This window comes from Neolamprologus brichardi, chromosome 17 (assembly GCF_056152115.1).
Source record: "Neolamprologus brichardi isolate AB-2024 chromosome 17, ASM5615211v1, whole genome shotgun sequence".
Classification (NCBI taxonomy): domain Eukaryota; kingdom Metazoa; phylum Chordata; class Actinopteri; order Cichliformes; family Cichlidae; genus Neolamprologus; species Neolamprologus brichardi.
Window position 1 is genome coordinate 37,106,858 of NC_142120.1, and position 24,001 is coordinate 37,130,858.

At 44.3% G+C, this 24,001-nt stretch overlaps 3 protein-coding genes and 1 non-coding gene across 7 annotated transcripts; all 4 read left to right on the forward strand.

Moving 5' to 3' along the window:
• Nucleotides 1-797: 797 nt before the first annotated feature.
• Nucleotides 798-7,279, forward strand: ankrd16 (ankyrin repeat domain 16). Of its 2 annotated transcripts, XM_006806519.3 has the most exons (7): nt 798-1,283; nt 2,127-2,347; nt 2,423-2,465; nt 2,826-2,934; nt 3,038-3,199; nt 4,898-4,976; nt 7,079-7,279. In XM_006806519.3, exons 1-7 carry the CDS (start codon nt 946-948, stop codon nt 7,228-7,230), a joined length of 1,104 nt encoding a protein of 367 aa, XP_006806582.2. In that variant the 5' UTR covers nt 798-945; the 3' UTR covers nt 7,231-7,279. The 2 variants fall into 2 exon arrangements, with proteins under 2 accessions (XP_006806582.2, XP_006806581.2); XM_006806518.3 differs by having other exon boundaries at nt 2,127-2,465.
• Nucleotides 1,412-1,499, forward strand: trnay-gua (transfer RNA tyrosine (anticodon GUA)). The gene is given in 2 exon segments: nt 1,412-1,448; nt 1,464-1,499. It is a non-coding gene; the product is annotated as a tRNA-Tyr (tRNA).
• A 1,038-nt stretch (nt 7,280-8,317) lies between the features above and the next one.
• gdi2 (GDP dissociation inhibitor 2) lies at nt 8,318-20,496 on the forward strand. The gene is made up of 10 exons (XM_087830570.1): nt 8,318-8,489; nt 14,202-14,309; nt 14,573-14,672; nt 14,786-14,920; nt 15,016-15,214; nt 15,331-15,462; nt 17,122-17,221; nt 17,720-17,891; nt 18,036-18,235; nt 19,373-20,496. Exons 1-10 carry the CDS (start codon nt 8,445-8,447, stop codon nt 19,523-19,525), a joined length of 1,344 nt encoding a protein of 447 aa, XP_087686696.1. The 5' UTR covers nt 8,318-8,444; the 3' UTR covers nt 19,526-20,496.
• Nucleotides 20,497-21,220: 724 nt separating this feature from the next.
• asb13a.1 (ankyrin repeat and SOCS box containing 13a, tandem duplicate 1) lies at nt 21,221-23,250 on the forward strand. 3 transcript variants are annotated; one of them, XM_006806516.3, is made up of 6 exons: nt 21,221-21,298; nt 21,740-21,927; nt 22,117-22,273; nt 22,349-22,483; nt 22,698-22,889; nt 22,967-23,250. In XM_006806516.3, the coding sequence occupies exons 1-6, from the start codon at nt 21,256-21,258 to the stop codon at nt 23,122-23,124; spliced, it is 873 nt and encodes a 290-aa protein (XP_006806579.1). In that variant the 5' UTR covers nt 21,221-21,255; the 3' UTR covers nt 23,125-23,250. The 3 variants fall into 3 exon arrangements, with proteins under 3 accessions (XP_006806579.1, XP_006806580.1, XP_035770573.1); XM_006806517.3 differs by having other exon boundaries at nt 22,361-22,483; XM_035914680.2 differs by lacking the exon at nt 22,349-22,483.
• The last annotated feature ends 751 nt before the right edge of the window (nt 23,251-24,001 follow it).

Consider the following 24,001-nt stretch of genomic DNA (forward strand, 5'->3'; position numbering starts at 1 on the left):
ATGGCAAAGCATGAAGGTGTGTCAGTGCTGCTTTGATACGACAGCCATCATTTGTACAAAGTCAAATGTCTGAAACACACTCACCAGCAAGAACAGCGTGGAGGTTACAGCTAGTCCCATTCGTGGAGCTGATGGTCCGTGTCCTCTGAGGACTGAGACTCTTTTCTCTCCCCCCACCTTTTCCTCCAGATGTGACTCGTCTTGTTGGTCTTCTTCTTGTTAGCCAGATGCTGGATTATCTCGTTTAAAAGACCAGTGATGGCAATATCTGATCCACTTTTGGTATTTTGTGAGAGAGAAAAAGAAAGTCTGTGATAATTACCCTCATGAGATGTGTTAACATTATGCCAGTAATCATTTATTAACCTAAATTTTATTTATTATTTAACTACATTAAAGACAATTTAGACTCTAAACGACCAAAATTGTCTTTAATGTAAAGAGCAAAGTGATTTGCAACGTGAACTCTCTAAAGTTTAGAGAGCCAAATCACGTTGCTACAACAACTACATCTCCCACTATCCACATGGCCACGCCCTCCTATAAGGGCAACGATGTTCTTTCTTTCCTAATCCAAGTGACGGCATTCTAACCTTGTTTTGACTGTTGTATAAAAGGTTTCTCATCAAATTGTAGCAATATGTACACACTGTATAATTCAGGTCATTTTAATCTAAAATTGCAAAAAAAAAAATCTATTAGTGCTCATAATAATATTTAGAATTTTGATCAAGATATAAGTACGTAAAAAACCAAACACTTGCGTGCTTTATGTTGGTTTCAGAGGTACAGGGTTAGGTCATGGTTGGCCACGTGATTTTAAGCAGCTCAACCAGGAATCGCGCTGGTAAACAGGCCAGCGTGAGTTCTTCAACACTTCAGAGTAACTGTTCTTATTTTGGCCCGTAGGCCAGTTTCTGCTCCAGCATTTAACTTCCACCCAGCATGGATGAAAACACTTTGAAGCTGCTAGTGAAGCTCACTCAGGACGGACAGTTAGCCGCGCTGGAGAAACACATAACATTAGGCGGCTCGACTGCGGCGCAAACTGTCAGTAGCAAACACTTCGGCAAGTCGGGAGACACCTTGCTGCACTACGCCGCAAGGCATGGACACCTGAACGTTGTGAAGTACCTGACAAAGAGGGTTGGCTTGGATGTAGAGGTGTACAACAACGACTACAAGAGGCCGCTACACGAAGCTGCCTCCATGAGCCACAAGGACTGTGTTAGCTACCTGCTCCAAGAAGGCGCCAAAGTGGACAGTCTGAAGAAGGCTGACTGGTGAGAAAGAACCTGTTAACATGTTACTACATTACTGTAACCCTACTGTAAAAGGAAGGAGGAAGAAGTAAGCGCCATATTTCTTGGGTTCACTTTAAAGCTGGCTTCGCTGTGGGAGGAGTTACCGCCCTTCGATAGCTCAGTTGGTAGAGCGGAGGACTGTAGAGGCTGAATGCTGATATCCTTAGGTCGCTGGTTCGAATCCGGCTCGAAGGAGTGACGTTTTTTAACTCGACAGAACAGGACAACTATAAACAAATGGCGTAATATTAGCTAAATATACCTGAAGGAACTGCTTTACTTTTTTTTAATATACTTCAATAAATTTGTGTTTCTAGTTGGAAATCGAAGGGGCTAAAAATAGCCGACAATACAATACGTTATTACAAATTAAATGTACATTATTTCAAATTCAGGCTTTACTTGAGATTTGACACGTGAAAGTCACGATACAGTCCAGCTCTATTAAACACTGACTGTTCTACAGTGGTGCTCAGACTGTATCTGTGTGCTCCTTTGGGGTGTATTCAGTACGGTCGTTTAAAATTAACATGAAAGAAATTGTAATATTATTTTTTTCATAAGCTACTCTTAAAATGTGAAGATATTACACGTTGTATAATATGTTCCATGATTGTAGCGCAGGAAACAAATAAAAACAGGTCAGTAGGACAGCATCAGCACATTATCTTTCCAACTTCACTCCATATTTCCCCTGGTTATCCACGCCCCCTAGTGGCTCTATTAGTAAGTACGGGACAGATCTTCTACAAAGAGTGTATGAATATATCCACCAATTGCAGTAAGTTTGTTTGTCAGATGAGATTTGTGTCTCTGTCTCAGGACTCCGCTGATGATGGCGTGCACTCGGAGGAACCTGGACGTGATCCAGGAGCTGCTTTGCCACGGTGCCGACCCCGCACTGAGAAACAAGGACGGCTGGAACTGCTTCCACATCGCCTGCAGAGAGGGAGACCCTGTGGTCATACAGCACCTGCTCCTTGTTGCACCAGACGTCTGGAGGACGGAGAGCAGGACACGCAGGACGCCACTACACACCGCAGGTGTCTGTACTTACAGTATGTGGAGATGTGACGTGAGGGGAAATCATATAACTTGCACTTTCTCTGTTCATCCAGCAATGCATGGATGTGAGGAGGTGGTTAAGGTCTTGCTGGACAGGTATGTTGAAATTTTACATAGAGACCAATTCTGCTGCATATTTAACGCCAAATCCAGTCAACTCTGGATGTTGTCTGACTTTAGTTGTCAGCAGTTCTTACATATAACGCCCATATCAACTCAAAATGCCCTAAATTGACAAATTCACAGTATAAAAATGTATTTAAATGTGACGCAGAAGTCAAAGGATAGATAGATCTTATAAAATTTAAGTTGTTTTTTATGACACTGAAAATTTCTGCACTCTTAAATTTATGCGACTTCTTTTGGCACAAATGCAGCTCCACCTGCTTGATGCTGATTCGCAGCTCACAGATAACTTTGTCTGACTGATCCTTACATTTACTGGTGTTTTTCCAGATGTGGCTACACGCCTGACAGCACTGACAGCTGTGGAGTCACGCCTTTCATGGACGCCATCAGGAATGGACACATCTCTGTGGCCAGGCTTCTTTTAGACGAGCACCAGGTGGAGCAAAGCAGTCCCCTGCAGTAATGTTTCTGCACTGACGTAGTTATATGTAGTGTCTCCACCTGACCTGTGTGTGTGTGTGTGTGTGTGCGCGCCACAGGCATCTGCAGCAGCTGCTGACATACTCGGGGCTCAGCCAGTGCACCAGGTAGCCGTCACAGGCCAGGATGAGGCTCTGCGGTTTCTGGTGAAGGACTTGAATGTCGAGGTGAACCAGAGGGCGACCAGCATCCAGCTCACCGCCCTGCATTACGCTGCCAAGGTCAGATTTCCCTCTGGTCTCCTTCAGCAGTCTGGTGGGAAGTTTCGGAATGGTTGGGAAAGATAAATAAATAAACGGGCAGCGTAGGAATGTAAGGAAAGGGACCAAGATGGGAAGACTTGAGAAGTTTCAGGTATTTTGCTGTGTTGTTGTGTGGAGTGGTTAATATTTACTAACAGCAGAGCCTCGTCATGGCTCAGCTGGTGGAGCGGAGGATGTGGAGGCGTGACGCTGAAATTCATGGGTCGCTGGTTTGAAGGAGGAATAGTTTCATCCTTAAGGAATATTACATACAAACATGTGGCCCGAGAGCCGGAATCGGCCCGGCAAACACTCTGATCGGGCCCACTGCACAGCTTTGGAAAAAGTGCAGAAGTGTTTTTACTGTATTTTCATTAGTTTTACAGCTTTTGAACTGATAAAGACCCATCTCCACGCCTGACCTTCATGCTATACAAATTAAATAACGTTTTTCCACTGTGTGGGAAAACTGTGGAAAAACGTTACTGCAGTCAGTTTACATTTACACATTGTATTAGAGTTTATTTGCTAAGTGTCCAACAATGTTTGATTCACTGATATTTAATGTTAGCTAACAGCAGCTAACAGCAGCTAAAGCAGCTAACAGCAGCTAAAGCAGCTAACAGCAGCTAAAGCAGCTAAAGCAGCTAACAGCAGCTAAATCAGCTAACGCAGCTAACAGCAGCTAAAGCAGCTAACAACAGCTAAAGCAGCTAACAGCAGCTAAAGCAGCTAACAACAGCTAAATCAGCTAACAGCAGCTAACAGGAGCTAAATCAGCTAACAGCAGCTAACAGCAGCTAAAGCAGCTAACAGCAGCTAAATCAGCTAACAGCAGCTAAAGCAGCTAACAGCAGCTAAAGCAGCTAAAGCAGCTAAATCAGCTAACAGCAGCTAACAGCAGCTAAAGCAGCTAACAACAGCTAAAGCAGCTAACAGCAGCTAAAGCAGCTAACAACAGCTAAATCAGCTAACAGCAGCTAACAGGAGCTAAATCAGCTAACAGCAGCTAACAGCAGCTAAAGCAGCTAACAACAGCTAAAGCAGCTAACAGCAGCTAAAGCAGTGCTTACTGATAGAAAAGTTGAGGATATCAGTATCACTGTAAACGAGAGCACTGACATAGATATTGACAGTGGAGGTAAATCGTGGACTGACAGCGTCTCTTCACTACAGTCAAACAGTGGCTTGTTTGTCCTACAGTGGCCATCATATCTGGAATTATGCACATGGATTTGGAGGGATGAGAAAATAAAACATGTCTGTAACGTTGGTATATCACACCAGTTTGTGTTTCCTTTTTGCACGTGGTTCCTATAGCACAGTGGTTCCCAAACTTTTTTTGCTTGCCCCTCTTTGTTTTACAAGAAAAATGTTTGCACATATTTGGCGATGCTTCATCTCCTGCTTTGCGTTTGTGTGGGAGCCTCGTCACAAACCTGCCCGTTATGCTAGCAGTGTCCATACCCCCCTGCAATGGCTGTGCTCTCCATTACAAGAATTACAGGAGGCTGTTTTATGTCGTCTGTGGTTGTAGCCATGAAGAGTGAATAAACAGTTTTCTCAGACTGCTGATACAAGACTCACATACCGAACATAACAAGAGAATAAAAGCCTGGAGGCAAAGCACGAGCTACAGATCCTTCTCACACTGACACTGACATGCATCTCTTTCAGGAGGGCCACACGTCCACTATAAACACACTGGTGGAGCTGGGAGCGGATCCTCATGCCCGGGACAAAAAGGGGAGGACTGGTAGGATGACCTTCTCAGTGCCTTTATGTAAAGTTATTTTCTCTGACCATGCAGCTTATTCAGAGATAATTATTATCTGTGATTATTTAACAAACAACGACGTCCATGAACTGTCCAGTGTGCCGTGTGCTCTGCAGCTGAAAACATAATACGGATCATGTGACGCGGGGAAATAACACGTGATCTTTTCTGGCTTCACGCACACTAACAGTCAGGATACTTGGTACACAGTGATGGACGTCAGCTGGTTACTTGAACACTGCGTTTATCAGTCTGGTGATGAGTGAAGTTTTCATGGAGGAGGCAACAGGTCCACAGGCAGCAGAGCAACTGATTTTAAATGAAAATAATAGAAACATATGAACAGTTTAAACACAATACAAGCTGAAAGCAGCAGTGTGAGTGTGTGAGCTTTGACACGTCGCTCCACTTTATTAATAAAGTTTGCCTGTTTGATGTCACGAGGAATAAAGGCTCAGAGTCGCAGCTGTGTCATTAAGACAGAAATGAATGTTTAGATTAATGCTTTGTTTTTTTGAGTAATTTTATTTCATGATTCTTGTCGATGCTCATCAGAGAAGACTTTAAGAAACCTTAGACCTTCCTACTGTCCATGCACGGAGTTCTGTGGGAGCTTCCAGGAACGATGGTGCTATATTCCAGAGAGCTGATTGGTCAGTAGGCGGTAATCTCGTACCTACTGATTTGTCAAAGGAGCTTGCAAAGAAAAGCGTCTGGACTTCTTTAAGGTTCTTTAAGGTATCAGAGAAACTCAGGAGGGTTTTCTCCAAGCATGACTTTCCGGTGCATTTCAGACCCAGCAACACACTCAGACAAAAACTGGTTCACCCGAAAGACAAAACTCCAAAACACAGACTTAACAATGTGGTGTATGCTGTACAGTGCAGCGAGGAATGCCCAGACCTCTACATTGGAGAGACCAAACAGCCACTTCACAAGCGCATGGCACAACACAGAAGAGCGACCTCCACAGGACAAGACTCAGCTGTTCATCTGCATCTAAAGGTCAAAGGTCACTCTTTCGAGGATGCCAATGTTCACATTTTGGACAGAGAGGACAGATGGTTTGAAAGAGGAGTGAAAGAAGCATCTATGTCCACTGTGAGCGGCCATCTTTGAACAGAGGCGGTGGTTTACGACACCAACTCTCTGCCATCTATAATCCAGTTTTGAGATCCCTCCCAGACGCCTTAACGCCCACTCACACCCTGGGCCATCTGACCTCAGGAATTCGCATGATAAGGTGGGGCCAGGTTTCACAATGAACTCACCTGAAACTCTGGCTGATTGGGACCCACACCCAGTTCCACACCTTGGCTCAGGCGATTAGAGGATCATCAGGGGGTCCTTTTGTCCCTCTGTGGGGGGAAACTCCCACTAGGTTTATATCTGGGACTCTCCACCATTTGACCTTAGAACTGAAGAAGCCTCTCGGATGAGGGTGAAACGTCTTCAAGTAACTTAAAGAAGTCCAGACGCTTTTCTTTGCAAGCTCCTTTGTCTACGATGACCTGGATGACTGAGAACCTTCACAGACATACCTACTGATTCCTTATCTCATACACATCTTGCACTGGAGCAGGTTATAGGGATGCAGCATCATTTTCCACGCCATGCATCGCTGCAGCAAGTGAACCAACATAAAAAATCCACCATTTTTAGTTTACAGGCTTCATTAACTTTTGGTTGGACTCTTTGAAATAACGTGAAAGCTGCACAGTTAATATTGTGACGGCTTTACTTCTGCTTTTGTCACTAACATCAAACAAAGAAAGAGCTGTTCCTGTGTTTTGCATACACCTGTGCACGTCGCTCGTTTGCATTCATTCAGTCTGAAAACCTGCAGAGACTCATCAGCGCAGTGCTCCATAGTGACCTGTAACATCTTCAGTGTTATAGAAACAGCACCAAGCTTCTGAAATGGGAGAGTCATCTGTTGGCTCATAAAACTCATTTACAGGAAATATGTTGGAAATAGGAACAGAGTTAGTTTGTCTTTTCATTGTCATATGGTGATAATGTCACCACCAAACTCAGTTATTACAGGAAGCAGATTTTTACTGCTGTTTCTCTTCTCCCAGCTCTTCACATGGCGTGCATTGGGCAGCACGCAGACACAGCCAGGACGCTACTGCAGCTCGGCCTCAAAGATTCTGAGGATGCGTCCGGCACAACCGCCAGGCAGCTGGCCAGGAAACCCCACGTAGTGCAAGTGTTTGAACGTGACCTGTAATCAATCCTTGAGACATTGAGTTCTTAATTTATTGAAATAAAGAAAAGCTGAAGCCTAATAGTGTGATTCAAGTTATTTTGCACAGATTGTGTGGATTACAATAAACACTGTCACCCTTGTGTTTGCTAAAAGACGCAGGTTTAGACACGATCATGCTAACAGCAATCTCACTTTACCTGATAAACTCTGCATCCTGCCAGGACAGTTCCTGGGAACGCTGACACAACACAAAAATGCAGCTTTCATCGTCAGCCACTACATTTGACACTGTTTGACAATCTGCTTGGCTGCCTGTTGTTTCTACTTAAATATGTTGGTCTTGGTGACTGTCTATATGAGCTCAAAGCAGCCCACACACCGATGTAGGACTTGGGACTTTTCTGTTTGCCAAACAGGTGTGTCATGCATATATGTTGTTGCAGCAGTTGAGCATGTTGCCCACGCTATGCTCAACAGGCAAAGTTGCAAATCACTAAAAAGTTCTGTAAATTTTTGCGACTGTGATGGAAACTATCACAAAGAAAATGAAGCCACAGCGTTTGTTTGCTGTAGTTTTTTTGTTGAGTTTCACACAAGCGAATGAAATGACACAGTATGTGTGTCAAATGTCTGTAATGATTGGCAATCAATTGCTATAATTGACAAGTAAGGCATAAAACCAATGGATGCAGTCTTGCTAGAACCCTATGATTACAAGACAAAATAACTATTAACTACTGGTGTAGAAACATGGACTATAATAAAGCCTAACTCAGTGGACCAGAAATACATATGTTATCCTTATTGTACTTTATGCTTAATGAGTGAGTCACATTTAAATATATTTGGCCGTATTGCGTTAAAAGAGTTTATGAGATTGTTATTTAGCTGTGGATATGTCACACTACCTGCCGGCACTGGTAAGGTTTCCCACATCAACACAGTGTTTGGCCCGTAGCTACTCTGTCGGGTTCTGGTCACCCTACCTGATTCGGCTGTAATGCACAGGTGCAACACTGTGCTTTGTGAAGCAGTGCGTCCACACCATTGGCCCACACAGGTACCCGGTACGACGCTTCTTCACGCCTCTTCCTGCAGTGACTGACAGGCTGAGAAGCCCCGCCCCGAAGGCGCCTGACGCTGAGCCGCAGCCCCTTCTCACTTGTAGCCCCGCAGATCTCCATTTTCTTCTTTCCTCATATTCCGGAGCGGAAGAGCAAAGACTTTTGGAAAAAATGGATGAAGAATACGACGTTATCGTTCTGGGCACCGGGCTTACGGTGAGCGAGAAAAACATACAACGCGTGGGCGTGATTTGCAACCTGTTAACATCGCGGTTAACGCTGGAGAAGACGGGGCCTAATCAGCAGGGTTAATGCTAAGTAGCTAGCTTAGCCGCTAACCGAGCGTGAGCGTTTACGTGTTAAGCAATGGAAACTAAATGAAGACGCTAACCCCAACTACTAGCTCTGTGCTATCGGCAGCTGCTTTCAGTGTCTGAAAAAGATTAACGATAGCAACTGTTAACTCGCTCGAGATAAGTTGAAACGCTCAAACTGTTTTGTATCCTTAATAGGTATTGTAGTACCGCTTGAGTTTAATTAGCGCAGTTCATTGTCTGGATATGCAGAAACTGAGCGCCAATTAAGGCAGCTTTTCTCAGTCAAGATAAGATTAGACTACGGATGAGTAGTCTGTTAACGTTAGCTGACCTACATTAAGCTATTTTATTAGCCTGCTAACGACGGAGTACAGTCCTGTTGTAGCGGTGTCATCGAATGTATTCTTGGGGTCGGAACTGTCCCCACCGCCGCTCGCCTGCTGGAAGCAGTTCTACGGCTGTAGCTATGTTGAGCTCGTTGAAGTGTCCTTTCAGCGCTGTTCTGTGCGGCAGTACAACTACACTACAAACTGAACAGCACTATGAAGAAATCTCAGCAGATTCTCGTGTTTAATAAAACGAGAAGCTATTTGGCATAGAGGCGCATTGGGACACGTTAATGTAACTGCAGTCGCAAACTTCACCAGCAGGTTGAAGTTATATATCCTGTCCGACTTTCAGTTCGCTTTTACACCCGCCGCCCCCCAACAACTAACGTACCGAGTGGAGTGTGTGGGATTGGGGATGTGTAGGCTTTGTTTCAACGGACTCTCTTTGCTGGTCGTACTTTTAAATAAAACGACTCCCTCGGACAGACTTCCTGACTTTGTTGTTTAAACATGTCGATAAACCAGTGGTTAGTTTGGGGCTTAATCACAAGCCAACTTGCTGCTTGTACCATTGTCGTCACCACCTTGTTGAGTCGCTGTACAGTGACGTGTTTTGACAGCAAGCATCGAGTTGCTTCAGCCCAGGACTTCATGCTGGGCAGCAGAGCAGGCGCACAGCGGGTTAACTTTGAGGACTGATACTGGGTGTGGTTCCAGCAAGGCTGAGGAACTGAAAGTACACTGCCAGAAGTCTGCCAGCCAGTTTAGTTAGAGCTGGTGGCCAACCACTCAGAACCACTGCAGACTTAAAGACTGAGGTGGCATAGTGTAGTTTCACACGGAAGTAGTTCAGTCTGCAAATAAATGACTTCACTTCTGTATTCTGCCACCTTCCCCTTCTCCTTTTCTGCTACAACACAGACAAAGGTGTTGCTATGTTTACTAACTGAGCAGGTTATGCAGGAATCTGTGCAAGCCCCGCCTCCAGGAAACTTCATCTGACTTTGTTTCCTGTCTCTGGGGCAGATGCTTAACTAGAAAGGGATAGCTGTGTTGTACATGGCAACAATTAGTCTTAAAACGTTTGTAAGTGCACGGTAACAGCTGTCACTGTGAAGTGCACTCTGTGCTCTAGGTCTTAAATGGAAATTGTTAGGCAGGCCTTCTTGGATTTTGGGAGGTTTATTATGCGGGGGGCAGGGGGACGGGGTTCCCCATCTGTCCACTACTGACGACACATTAGAGGAGTGGCTTGGCACAAGATGCCAAACTCTAAGTGTGGCCCGGTTCTCATTATGATGCTGGTAGTTGGAGTAAGAAGCTTTTAGACTCCAGCCAGGAGATGTGAGTAGGACAGCATTTAGTTATTGAGAAGTATAGAGATTGTTGTGACAGCTCTACAAGTTGATTGGCCCAATTAAGCCAGTGACAGTGTTTCTATCAATGGATGAATTGATGCTCAATTTGTGGGTTTTCTTACAGTTTATAGTTTGACATTAAAACCCTTCATCAAACCAGCAGTCCTGATAGTTTAAACATAAGAGTGTTATCATCATGGTGATAAAGGATGGAGAATCTAGACTACGGATGACTAAAAGGCGTTTTGTTGAAAAGACTGAGGCATAATAATGATAATAAATGTTATTTAAAAGCACCCAAGGACACTTAACAATGGAGTAAAACACATAGAACAACGACAACCACGAACAGTAAAAGCAAAAAGCACAAGATAAAAGAAACAATTAGTTTACAGTGAATATGCAGATTTGAACAGATGGGCATAAAAAGTTAGGCATGTTTTTCCTTCGATTCACTCGAGCTGTCCCTGGCTGCTCTCTGGCTCAGTGGGTGGGGCTCAGGCATCTCCTCCTCACAAAGCAAACCACGTGTTACCTGAGGCTAAAATGTGTGCGTGTTTTTATGTCTTTTTCTTCCCAATGAGTGAATAACTGAAAAAGAACGAATACAAGTGACTTGGTAGCAAAGATGCTGACACATCTCAGGTGTAGAAACATTTCAGGTGGGAGCTGAAGAAGAGATGGGAAATCCCATTAACTGCACAGTAACCTCATACTGGAAGGAAGTGTGTTACAAACTCAATGACACTATTCATCCTTTTCAGTTACGTGACCAGTGCAGAGCCCAGAGGACAAAACCAGCAGTTAAACTAGGGCTGGGCGACATATCGAGTATACTCGATGTAAATGTCAAGTATAAATTGGCATGGCAATATTAACCCCCTGTGGCCTACTGCACTCTGTGTTTATATACCACCAGATAGGGAAAAATATGGCGGGAGCTTCAGACGAGCAAGGGAATGAGACTCGCTGCCGTTTGGATTTCACGAGGAGGATGCAGAACACAGTGCGGTCAAAACATGCCGTAAAACTGTTGCTGCTAAAGGTAGCAGTACTACGAAATTATTCCACCAGCTTAAAAGTCATCTGCTGCAAAATGAAGACCATTTTAAACTTGAGGCATGTCAGCGTCTCCCCACACACCAAAGAACACGTTAAATAAACCAGCTGTGACTGCTCTAAGTCAGTCGTTTCTATAGTCACTATCTAGACTTTTGTTTCTGTAATTTGAGGTCAGCAAAATGTTTTTATTCCCATTGTCAGGTAAAGCATTTCTCCATTTTAAATAACCCACTATTAACTATCTGAGTTGATGTGTAGGAGGAATCTGCAGTGTTTGCAGAAGTGCTTTACTTTGAAAGATTGATACTTAAAGTGCAGTAAAAGTACTCGGTCACAATAATGACTGCAGGTAACTTTAGTGCAGAGGCATGATGGAACACAAGACTCCACTTATGAAAAGTAGCGTAGAAGTTAAAATAAGAGAGTTTGAAGCACTGCTGATAATCTTAATGAGTTATGGAATTGATACAAGATGTTCGGGCTATGACCCTCAAGAAGAAGATGAAATTCAGGCTAGAAAAAGAGGAGGGATTCTCTTCTGCGAGGAGTACACCGCTGCAGGCGAGACAAAATTACTGAATACAAAACCAGGAAACTGACTCAACAAAAAAGGAAGCAACAAAGGGACTTACTGAAAGGCACCAGTTAGTTTGTGGCTAAACAAACTTAAAGCAGAGATGACTTGATGGGTAAATGAAAAGCCTTAAATATAATCCAGAGTCAAGGCTCTGCTAAAAGTCCGATGTAAAAACCAAAGGCGTTACACTCTGCATGTGCTGCTGTAAAATGTGTCATAAAGGAGAGATCCTGTGGATGTGGCACTTTCCTTTCTCATTTTATAAGCCCGTCACATGTTTGCATGTAGACCTTTAATCTGCCCATGGCTGTGCTGCAGTGCAGTTTATTACTATAGAGTATAGCTTTATTTTTGTCTTAATCTGCATTTGTAGGTGATCAGATTGGTTTTAAATTCTGATAGTAAAAATGCCTGAAACAAATCTTCAAACTGTCTTGTTTTATCCAGCTGGCAGGCTCATTAACGGTCACATGACATGAAGAAAAGCACAGAAATCAGTCTTATATCCACAACTGACACCAACTTTGTACATTTGTAGATCTTCAGTTAACTTCTTTACATTATTAGTAAATTAAAAGTCAGGTTATATTTGAGACATGTGACTATGATGTTTGAGAAAGCCATCCAGATGGAGTCTTTGTTGTCCCCGACTATCCCTTCCCTTCTCATATTTGTGGGTTTCGTGTGTTAAATATTGAGCTGGGACTTTGTCACTGCTTGTGTTGTTTTGTGTTGGTGTAATGTTTTGCCTGACAGTACGGTGAACTGGCACGATTTCCCCTCTGTCAGCATGAATCCTGCCGCTGACAGTCCTCCGGGCCTCTCTCAAAGTCGCGGTTTTTATAGGCAGCAGCAGGTTGGCTTCAGTCACGTCTCCTCAGAGGAGTGGCTGTGCCACATTACAGCAACTCTGGCCCACATATTTTATTTAATTTATTTGGTGTGTCTGCGTGAGGCTTTGAGCAGTCGTCACGATCCAGTTCACTGGAGCAAATGAAACTTTCTTTGGACAAACGTGGACAGTGTTGCAGAAATGATGCAGAGATGAGTGAGTGAGCTAGTAGCAGGGCGTTTATAGTTTTGCATGTGTTAAATTTTCATTTTGTTTATCCAGTTTTTGTATCTTTTTTTTTAAATTAAAGCGCAACATTGTTTCCATTTTTTCTTTTTCTTAGATTGTAGTTTTTATATTCAGTTTATTTGTATTTTTAACTGTTTTTTTTTTTAACAGCTAGTTTTTGTGCAGTGGATATTTTGATGGGAAAGGTGGTTTACCAGTAAGCTGTAGTATTGTGTGTACTGGCACAGGTGCAAGTTGACAGTAAGCGTTAGGTGGCATCAGTCAGTGCTGCCTTAGTTTGGTTGTTATGTAAGAAACATTCTCCTGAGCCTTTCATTCAGTAGAACAACTTGCTTTAGAGTAAAATCCACAGTCACATGATGCTCACACTGGTGGCTAACTTCTACAAGTCCTCAGCTCTAATCTTATTGAGTTTGGGTGGGAATTCCACTGTGGCGATTCTTATCATGTCCAACCCTCTGAAGCCCAGTGGAAGCAGCACTCATCCTCTCAGCTCTGCACAGACATGTCAGACATGCGTGCTATACTGTTCGGTCAAAGTGGGTCTTGTGGCAAATTGAAAGTCATGGAAACAGTAACATGTGGACATTGTAAAGTGCAAATGACCGAATCACGCAGTGAATTAACAGAACAGAAACACTGCTTTTGTTTAAAATAAAAAAAGCTGCAGTTTAACCGTACGAGTGTGATGTAGACGACCTGACCTACTGAGTCACTTCACACTTTACAGACTGTTGCTAAAAGTATCGAGACCGACAGGAAGTGATGGGAGGCAAAACTGACATGCACAAGGTTAGCTGCAGAATCAGGGAGGTTACACTTGCGTGGTATGTGTTACCGTCAGGATGAAGGCGTAAATCTATTGTTGTCTGACAAAAGTTCACTTCCTGAATTGGCTGCAGTTTTAAAAAACAGATTTGTTGGTGTAACTGTGTAGATCTTAGCGTTTCTGCATGTGTATAAACATAACAGCACGTGCTGCACTGCAGTAATCGAGTTCTGAACCACCAATGAAGTGATGTTTCACTGCATGCAGTTGAGCTGACCCTGGTAAATACAGCTATTCCTGTTGAGTAAATCATTTTTATTATTAGTGTTTTTGTCATTATTATTATTATATCCTATAACTCGTGTGTGAGGAAAGCACTCTGAAGAGCTCTGTGGTTGACTTGAGTCTAACTTCTGTACTTGCCTCTCCCAACAGGAATGTATTTTATCAGGCATTATGTCAGTGAATGGGAAAAAGGTTCTGCACATGGATCGCAACTCCTACTACGGAGGTGATAGCGCCTCCATCACGCCTCTTGAAGACGTAAGTTGACCTCTTACATCTCTGAGTTGGTTGTTCACCACAGTGATGTGGAGTTAGGATGAACGTTTGTATTTTAAGGCTGGTAATGGCTTCTTTTAACATAGATGCATTTTGTTCTTAAACACCACACGTTCCTCTTCTACCCAGCAGAGGTGGTGATGATAGAATTAGCATATTTCATTTTGTGAAAGTAGGAAATTAAGATGCCTCTGTGAAAGTGGAAGCTGTTGCCTGTGGGTCAGATGTTATGTGTCTCACTACAGCTCTACAAGCGCTTCAACCTTCCCGGAAGCCCTCCTGAGTCAATGGGAAAAGGCCGGGATTGGAACGTGGACCTTGTCCCTAAATTCCTCATGGCCAACGGTATAGTTTCCCTGATCTTTGGTAGACAAGAAACGATATAATATAATATAATAATGGGCAACGATTAAAAGGATCCTTAGAAGTGATGATGATGAACGTTTCCTTTGTTGCAGGTCAGCTGGTCCGCATGCTGCTGATCACACAGGTGACTCGCTACCTGGATTTCAAAGTGGTTGAAGGCAGTTTTGTGTACAAGAAGCCCAAAATCCATAAAGTTCCCTCTACGGAGACGGAGGCCCTGGCATCCAGTGAGTCTAGTTAGATACTGAACAGTTTAGTGGAAGGTTGTTTTGTTGCTCTAGTTATGGATCTCCTCCTTTTCTAAACTCGCTCTCACTCAAAGGTCTGATGGGGCTGTTTGAGAAGCGGCGCTTCAGAAAGTTCCTGGTCTTTGTTGCCAACTTTGATGAGAATGACCCCAAGACTATGGAGGGTGTCGACCCAAAGAAGACGACGATGAGGGAAATATACAAGAAGTTTGACCTGGGCCAGGAAGTCATGGACTTCACCGGCCACTCCCTTGCCCTCTACCGTACAGATGAGTTAGTAGCCTTCTTTTGTCTTAACAGTGTCTGTAATTGGACATGACTATGATGGCCTCTGCTGTGAAACGCTGCAGCTTGTAGCATTTAGATTGTTCTTATTGTTCTGCCCTTAGTTACCTGGATCAACCCTGCATGGAAGCAGTCAACAGGATAAAGCTTTACAGTGAGTCTCTGGCCCGATATGGCAAGAGCCCATATCTGTACCCGCTGTACGGCCTGGGAGAACTGCCACAAGGCTTTGCCAGGTAGGGGACTCTTTCCATCGTTGGACACGTGTGATGAATATTTTGTTTGTACCAAAAATAATCATCGTGAAGATGTTAACTGTGGTTTAGGGTTGGATGTTCTGCTTCGTAGTCTGATTGTCCCCTATCTACCCGAACAAAGTTGTCACACTGTTTTTAGGTTTTGGTTTCATTTACCTTCCTACAGTGAGTTCTGAAAATTTAATAAGCTACAGTATAGGTTGGCACTAGGGCTGCCACAAACGATTATTTTGATAGTCGACTAGTCACCGATTATTTCTGCGATTAGTCGACTAATCAGATCATCATCCATTGGACGTAAAACGTACAGCTTATTGCACCAGCAGCATCTGCTCTTATATAACTATCATTAGCTTACAGCTTTAAGCGTTTAAGGTATGTGCTAACTAAAAATAAAGACAAGATGATAGTTTATTAAATTTTAATGAAATTTGCAGATTGTTTTAGTGAAGTTTAATAAACTCCTTGCTATCTAAAATATAACAGGACACCGGAGTAAATTCTCCAGCATCTCACACTTCTGATAATCAGCTGTCTGCTTGATGTTTATTCAGCTGTGTAAAAACTATAACTTTAATCTCAGCCAAACCGATTTACTCAGGAACAAATAAAATACTGAAAAAAAGCCAAACAATATCATTTTTAAGTTATCTAAGTGACTTATATATCATGTTTAACCTGAGTAGTGAAAGACGGCGGTGGGTTTGAAAACGATTAGCCGGGAGTCCGGTGTTCTCACGGCTCTAGTTAGCCTAGCCCCCGGCTAGCTATCGAGCTAGTGGCTAACAGACGTCTCCGAAAACGTCGGAGCGCTTTTGAAAATATGTGGTGTCTTGATGAACTGAGCAGATATTTGAGGTTTACACAGCTACATTCTCGCCTGAAAATATGTTAAACGTTTATTTTGTGACCCAGAAAGAATAATAAGAGTAATATTAAAACTAACTAGCTGCCGCCATTGCTGGAAACTGAGCTGGGCTGCGCTATGAATTCTGGGACACAGCTGCTTCTTCTTCGGGGTTTAACGCAGCTGGCATCCTTGTACATGCAGTGCTGCCATCTTCTGTTTCAGTCCGTTATTACACTCTTAAATTCTACTACTTATTCCTGTGTCTTTTGTGATCTTACAAAGCTTCAAACGACGCGTCGACTATTAAATCAGTCGTCGACGATTTTAATAGTCGACGTAATCGTGGCAACCCTAGTTGGCACAGCAGGTGGCACTACGTTTTCAATCTTGTAGTTTGGCAAACCATTAGATCCTAGTTCACCAGTCCTAGATTTAAACAGAGCACTTGTTTTTACTCTAACCTTTCTCATCTTTACGGTGAGGTCATTGTAATATACGCAGCCTTTCTCTTTGCAGCAGTTATTGTATGCACACAGCCCGGTCACATACTTCCAGTGTGTGAATGGGTGGATGACTGGATGTGTAAAGTGCTTTGAGGTCCTTAGGGACTAGTAAAGCGCTTTACAAATACAGGCCATTTACCATTTGTAAGCTGCTTCAGAATATATTGTGATGACTAATAATCCACATGTTGGACTTTTTGTTTGAGGACGTTTTCTTTAACTGGACTTTGTTACATTTTGAGGTCGGGTGTGGTTTTGACTCTTGAATTGTGACTCAATTTCCAGGCTTAGCGCCATCTACGGTGGGACGTACATGCTGAACAAGCCAATAGAAGAGATTGTGATGGAGAATGGGAAGGTGGTGGGAGTCAAGTCTGAGGGGGAGGTGAGTAACGCCGGTCCCAGTAGTGCTGAAGGCACTGCCAGACTGGTTCCTCCTTTTATTATCTTCACCTGTCCTTAAGAGTAGAAAAGCGCTGTATTAGAACCAGCATCTGCAAAGACTGTGATGTCTCAGGGCGATCGTGGCTCAACAGCTGGCAGTTCGTCTTGTAATCGGAAGGTTGCCGGTTCGAGCCCCGGGTCAGACAGTCTCGGTCGTTGTGTCCTTGGGCAAGACACTTCACCCGTTGCCTACTGGTGGTGGTCAGAGGGCCCGGGGGCGCCAGTGTCCAGCAGCCTCGCCTCTGTCAGTGCGCCCCAGGGTGGCTGTGGGGTGAAATACAGACCATTTACCACGTTTTGCTCTGATGGAGAAATCGCAGTGACAGTGATTGGTGGCCAGTTGAACTATGTAATGACGTTTTACCATTTTAATGTCCCTGCAGTGTCCCTTTGGTGTTGTTCACTACTTTAACTTTTTGAACATGTTTGCAAATCACAGATTGCAAGGTGCAAGCAGCTGATCTGCGACCCCAGCTACATTATGGATCGTGTCACCAAAGTGGGTCAGGTGATCAGAGCCATCTGCATCATGAGTCATCCTATAGCCAACACTGGCGACGTAAACTCGTGCCAGATCATCATCCCGCAGAATCAGGTCAACAGGAAACACGGTGAGCAGTCAGCGTTCTCGAGATGCACGTCAGGTTTTAGTTAAGGCTCAGATCTGATGCAGGGTTTAAAACGTCCAACATCAAAACGTTGAGCACTGGCACTAAATGACAACATTGACACTAACTTGAGTTTTTCTTTTGCAGACATCTATGTTTGTATGATCTCCTTTGCACACAATGTGGCTGCGCAGGGTAAATACATCGCCATCGTTAGCACCACAGTGGAGACGGGCGAGCCAGAGAAGGAGATCAAGCCAGCCCTGGACTTACTGGAGCCCATCGAGCAGAAGTTTGTCAGCATTAGCGACCAGTATGCACCCACTGACATTGGGACTGAAAGTCAGGTATGAAGATGAAATATTGTTCATACTGTTACACAGTTTGTGTTCTTGACAGTGGCCTCTTCAACGTGACACGGTGACCTGCCAGAAACACTTCTGTTGAGTTTGTTTCCTTTTTCCAGTGTTTTGTGTGCTTTCACACCATTTTTCTATGTGCTGGTGTTTTCTTCAGTTTCACTTGACCTCCGACCTCCCAGTATTGCTGCTGTTGCCAAATACCCACAGAGGAAAAACATGTCATTTCAGGATTTTTCATGCATATGTCCGTATCCCTCATCTTCATCTGTATTTCCCATCAAGTTATCAATCTCTGAACTTGTGGAGATGTTTTTTTGTGTGAATGTTTTAACCTCTCAGTGCTAACACAGTGGGAGCTGATGTCACAGTTAAACCTGACTAGAAGTATTAAAGAAAATGGTCTTTTAGTTTTATAGAATTAGCAGCACTGAAGTCAGATCCAGCCTGGGCTGAAGTCTGTTTCTGTCAGGCAAATATGGCATATTTAACATGGCTAAAGTCAGCGATGTAGCTAATGAAGCACACAGCGTTGGTGTCTTATAGATGGATTTAGTGACTAACACACGTGCTGTCTTACAGGCCGTATTTATCACATGATAAAGGCAGACTTGGTTTAATCTCTGTGCAGTTGAGCTGATTCGTCAGAGTGCACATCTTCAACAACTGCATGTTCTCCTTCTGTCGTTAGCTTTAGCTTGTAAATCTAAAGCTAAAAACCAGTCAGCAGATATTGTTATTAAATGTCCTGGACATGACTGCAAAGTTCTGACACATATCTGTGTGCACTGCAGTTTCTTTGCTTTAATGCTGGGTTTTTACACAAAATGTGCTCGATCAGCTCCGCCCACAAAGGTTCACAAAGCCATTGAACGCTCCTCTGTGACCACAGAAGTAAAAGGATACTTTTGTAACTAATGATTTGTAGTGTACGTAGTTCTGCTCTTACTGCCACCTGGTGAACAGTTACAGTTGAACATCTCGGGCGCTTTGATTGGACTTTCTTTTAGTTCTTGGAGACTTTGCTCTGTTGTTGCTTCTACTTTGTACGGATGATTGTTTTGGTTATTTCACGATGTTTGCTCTGTGACATTAAGGCACACTTGGACTTTTGTTTCCCTCTAGATCTTCATCTCTCGGTCCTACGATGCAACGACTCACTTTGAGACCACCTGTGATGACATCAAGGACATCTACAAGAGGATGACAGGCTCAGAGTTTGACTTTGCTGAGATGGAGCGCAAGAAGAAAGACACCTTTGGTGACGATGACTCGTAGAGGCAGCCAGTCCTGCAACACTCTGATAATCAAAGACAACGGAAATCTTATAAAAAATAGAAAACTTACACAAAAAAGTAAAGACCAGTGGGCTGACTGATTACTCGAGTACACAGTTTGCCCACTGAAGAAGTTGATGATGCATAGAGAGGCGGTATAGTTTTGTTGGATAGGGTTCAGGGAGAGCGCTATGCTTCTTCACATCATTCTGGTGGGTGTTGCACTAAATACTGGTTATATCTAATAGACAGTTAATACCCTACATTTTTCTAATTCATCATGCTAAGACGATGCGTAGTCCAAAGATGCCAAATGAAACGATTCATAATCAATAGTATCTGGAAAAGATGTACACTATATACTCGGCTGATATTTTGTATATGCAGGTATTCTTTTCGTGTCACGTTCTGTGAGTTGTGGCTTGGCATCGTGTGTCTGTATTCAGTTGTGGTGTGTTGAGCTGAGTGTTCCTCACAGGATGTGGCAGTTCCTGCACTTTCAGGCCGGTAACAGCAGAGCGCCGTGCGAGGCAGCACCTCAGCATCCACATCATATGGTCCGGTTTTGTAAAAGTGCTTTAGTGGTGTATGGGCTAGGTCTCTTTTCTTTGTTCGATCCCCTGATTGTGCGACAGCATACAGTAAGTGATGTCACCGGCACGACTGTAGCTCAACATAAACCTCCTGAACCGGTTTCAACACTTTGAGTTACTATAATGCATCTGAGAAAAATGTATTAGTTCCCGTATTACCCCAAATAATCAAAGACCCGAGCATTAACAGCAGATTGATGACACGTGTAATTGCTTAAGAAGGACCAAATGTGTACTGCAGCAGTATTGAACTGATGGGAGCCTTGTGATATCTGGTTTTGAACAACTGTTGTTAAAAAAGGAAGAAAAAAACTATCTTGGGGCTCAAATGATTTCTGTACTGCAAAGTAAAAAAAGAAAAACTTTGTCAAAATCCAAAGCTGTGTGAGATTTATTTATTTTAGTAGTTTCAAGTATGCAGCCGGCTTTGTAATGTCTGCTTCTACACATCCTTACCCTGACAACATTTGGTAGTGCACCATAATGGATGAAAGCTGAAACTTGTAATACTGGGTCATCAGGTAAAACACATTTCATGGATCTAACGCACAAACACATGCTGATTCGTGCCAAGCTGAAGAAACTGAAACACGAGCTTCTTGGACGCACAGCAAGTCTGTTTTCTTATGAAGTCATCTGTGGGACAAACGTGGTGAGCAGAAGGAAAGCTGAAGCTGTCCGAGCACCACTGTAGCCTCGAATCGTCACACCTCGTTTGTTTCACTGTAAACGAACCTTTCATACCTTTGTGGCGAGAATAAGGCACGGCGGGACCACGGAGTATCATTCAGAGCCATCTTTTATTTACATCTCACCACAACACACACCTGAGCCCCCGTGTTTTAACCTGGCGGGCGTGATTACGGATGCCGTGCAGGTGCGTCCGCCCGCCCTGCACGCCACCGCAGACCACGCCCCACCACAACCTTAAAGGTAGGTAGTCTGATTACTGACTCGCTTTAAGAAGAAAGATTGTTCCAGGTGACCAAACTAGGAAATGGATTTCGACACTTCCGCGTTCGCTTCATGAGCTCTGCAGAATCCTCAGTTCGTCTTCAGATCGCTACTACAATTCCCACAATGCCGCGCTGGCTTTCCGTTCGACTCTGTAGAGCACCGTGTGTGGTAACCTGTAATCATGGAGGTGACAGCAGCCCGCCGCTCGTTTCTGTGCGACATCGGTAAGCATGAAGCATCGTCAGCAGTTAACGGTTTACACCTCAGCTCACGGCTGACGTCTGATTATAAGACCGTGTGTTTGCTGCCAAAAGCGGGGTTTAACCGGGAAATGTAGGCGGAGAATAACAGAGTCCCGTCAGTGTCGAGAAAGTTCAGCTACACAGACCAAGTCATTTGGTAGCTAACTGGCTTACAGCTAGATAACATGCTCGGAGTTCCTCTGTAACTGAAGAGAGAATGCGACGTTTACAAGACTAATGGACGTATGTACTAAACATGATGAATGAGGGCCCTTGTTCATATATTAGTAATGGACACTGATGGATATTGACAGAATAGACTTATTCCACCCAGTACTGCTGCCATGTTTACTGGGTTTACACATAAGGGAACTGGTTGATGGCAGCTGTTAATGTGTGTGTGTGTGTGTGTGTGTGTGTGAGGCTTCTGGGCAGACCGCACTGCTCTGCACGAAGCAGCATCCCACGGCAGGACTTTGCAGTTGAAGCAGCTGATAGAAAACGGAGCGTCTGTCAACATGGTGACTGTGGATAACATCACTCCTCTACACGAAGCCTGCATCCAGGCTCATCCAAGCTGTGCTCGTCTGCTGCTGGAGGCAGGAGCCCAGGTGAGGCACAGCTTCATCTACAAGCCGGTGCAGAGTCTGGGAGTCGCGCACCTTAACACAGCGGGTACAAAGTGATGCTCTCTGGTGCAGAATCCCTCTGTGACAGCCTCACAAACAATAAATGTTGTTCAGGTCTTAACGTGGCCCTACAATTTTGTAGATTACCTCAAGTTCTTCTGTTTGTTCCAGGTGGACGTACGCACCATCCACGGTAGCACGCCTCTTTGTAATGCTTGTGCTGCTGGCAGCCTGGACTGTGTCGAGCTGTTGTTGGACTATGGAGCCAAGGTGAACCCGTCCCTCACAGCTCTCACTGCCTCACCGCTCCACGAGGCCTGCATACAAGGTAAACCTTCAGCAGGAACAACGCTGTCATGCTATCACATGTCTCCCTATGAACAACGCTTCACATTCCTCTCAGGTAACCCCCAAGTTGTGAGACTGCTGATAGCCAGCGGTGCCAAGCTGGAGGCATTTGACGTCCACTTTGGGCCTCCCCTTCACATAGCATGTGCTAAAGAACATCTGAATTGTGTCAAGGAGCTGCTAACTGCAGGTGTGTTAAAGGTGCAATGTATGGTTGTTTTATTTTGAAAGTTCAGTTGGTGATAGCCAATTTCCTACAGAGAGTGCTGCAGCCAATCAAAGCTGTCAGAGGGCGAGGGGCGGGGTTCATTGTGGATCACAGGGCTGAGACAGACAGCTGTTCACTCACACTAACCTGTGCATGTCTTTGGACTAAGACCTTTACATGATTGTGAATCATGCAGGTGCTAATGTGAATTCAGTGAAGTTCCATGAGATAGCGTTGCATCACGCAGCTCGCGTCGGTATGGTGGAAATGATTGAGCTGCTGGTGGAGTTTGGGGCCAATGTGTACGCCAGCGACAACCTGGGAAGAAAGCCTATAGACTACACGACACCTGCATCTCCCTCGTACACCTGCCTCAGGTTTTATGAAAGTAAGGTTCTGTGTTGTTCTTGCTCTTTTTTTGCTTTTGAGGCCTGATCGTCTTGTTAAAACATTTGTTGTTGACAGGTAATCCTTTGAGCCTGCAGCAGCTTTGCAGGATTGCTGTGAGGAGGATGCTGGGTACCAGAGCATCAGAGGTCCTGAGCCAGCTGAATATATCCCACCGCATCAACAGCTACCTCCAGTACTGTGATCGTCCCATATCCCTACAGACTTACACATGAACATTTAGTAGACAAGGTTTAAAATGTCCCCTGAAAAATGTTTGCCATTCAGATGAAACACATGTAACCAGGATGGACATCTCTGTGTGGAGTCAGTTCAACACTGTATGTCAAATTAAACCAGTTCATTGCTGAATGAGAACAAGTATAATCTATATAAAGCTCTGTTTCAACACATTTATAACACATAAGACAATTTCCTTTATCGGCTCAGCTGTGATGGCCGGGGTCTGTCAGCTCTCTCCACTCCACATTACGCGACACTGGCCAGACTACCAAAGTTACTCCAAGAGCACATCAGTGACTCAGGTCAAGTTATTTTACCCTGCTGGGATAATAAGCTGGCCAAAGGAGGAGATAGACGTCAGTGACCTCAAGACGAGGAAGCTCCTGACCACGCATGGAGGGTCACGTCCAGAACCCTGACTGGCTGTGTGCTAAGCAGAAGGAAGGAGGCCGGGGACTGGTGAGCGTCAGCACCACAGTCCAGGATGAGACAACGAACATCCACAGATACATCAGGAAGATGCCTGTAACCAACTGCATGCTCAGTGAATACCTCAAGCACCAGAAACCTGAGGAAGAGGAGGAACCATCATGGAAGGACAGGCCCCTGCATCTCCAGATAGAGGAAGTGGCTGACATCCAGAAGTCCTACCAGTGGCTGGATACAGCTCGACTGAAGACAGCACAGAGGCGCTGATCATGGCAGCACAGGAACAAGCTCTGAGGCTGGGGTCTGTCACACCAGGCAAGACCCCAGGCTGTGTAAAGATGCCCCTGAGGCGGTCGATGAATGGCTGTGCTGTTTGGGCGTTGGTCACCAGGAGATGCTACAGTTGTTTTGTGCACTGTGATGGATTTAGAGTGAAGAACA

What these genes read in the sequence shown, in the direction of transcription:
- ankrd16 (XM_006806518.3), top strand. Translation starts at nt 946, where the DNA reads ATGGATGAAAACACTTTGAAGCTGCTAGTGAAGCTCACTCAGGACGGA. An exon ending in AGTCTGAAGAAGGCTGACTG is followed by an intron (nt 1,284 to 2,126) that starts GTGAGAAAGAAC and finishes TCTCTGTCTCAG; the next exon opens with GACTCCGCTGATGATGGCGT. An exon ending in CCCTGCATTACGCTGCCAAG is followed by an intron (nt 3,200 to 4,897) that starts GTCAGATTTCCC and finishes CATCTCTTTCAG; the next exon opens with GAGGGCCACACGTCCACTAT.
- gdi2 (XM_087830570.1), top strand. Translation starts at nt 8,445, where the DNA reads ATGGATGAAGAATACGACGTTATCGTTCTGGGCACCGGGCTTACG. An exon ending in TTCTGGGCACCGGGCTTACG is followed by an intron (nt 8,490 to 14,201) that starts GTGAGCGAGAAA and finishes CTCTCCCAACAG; the next exon opens with GAATGTATTTTATCAGGCAT. An exon ending in GACGGAGGCCCTGGCATCCA is followed by an intron (nt 14,921 to 15,015) that starts GTGAGTCTAGTT and finishes TCTCACTCAAAG; the next exon opens with GTCTGATGGGGCTGTTTGAG.
- asb13a.1 (XM_006806516.3), top strand. Translation starts at nt 21,256, where the DNA reads ATGGAGGTGACAGCAGCCCGCCGCTCGTTTCTGTGCGACATCG. An exon ending in CCACGAGGCCTGCATACAAG is followed by an intron (nt 22,274 to 22,348) that starts GTAAACCTTCAG and finishes CATTCCTCTCAG; the next exon opens with GTAACCCCCAAGTTGTGAGA. An exon ending in CTGCCTCAGGTTTTATGAAA is followed by an intron (nt 22,890 to 22,966) that starts GTAAGGTTCTGT and finishes TGTTGTTGACAG; the next exon opens with GTAATCCTTTGAGCCTGCAG.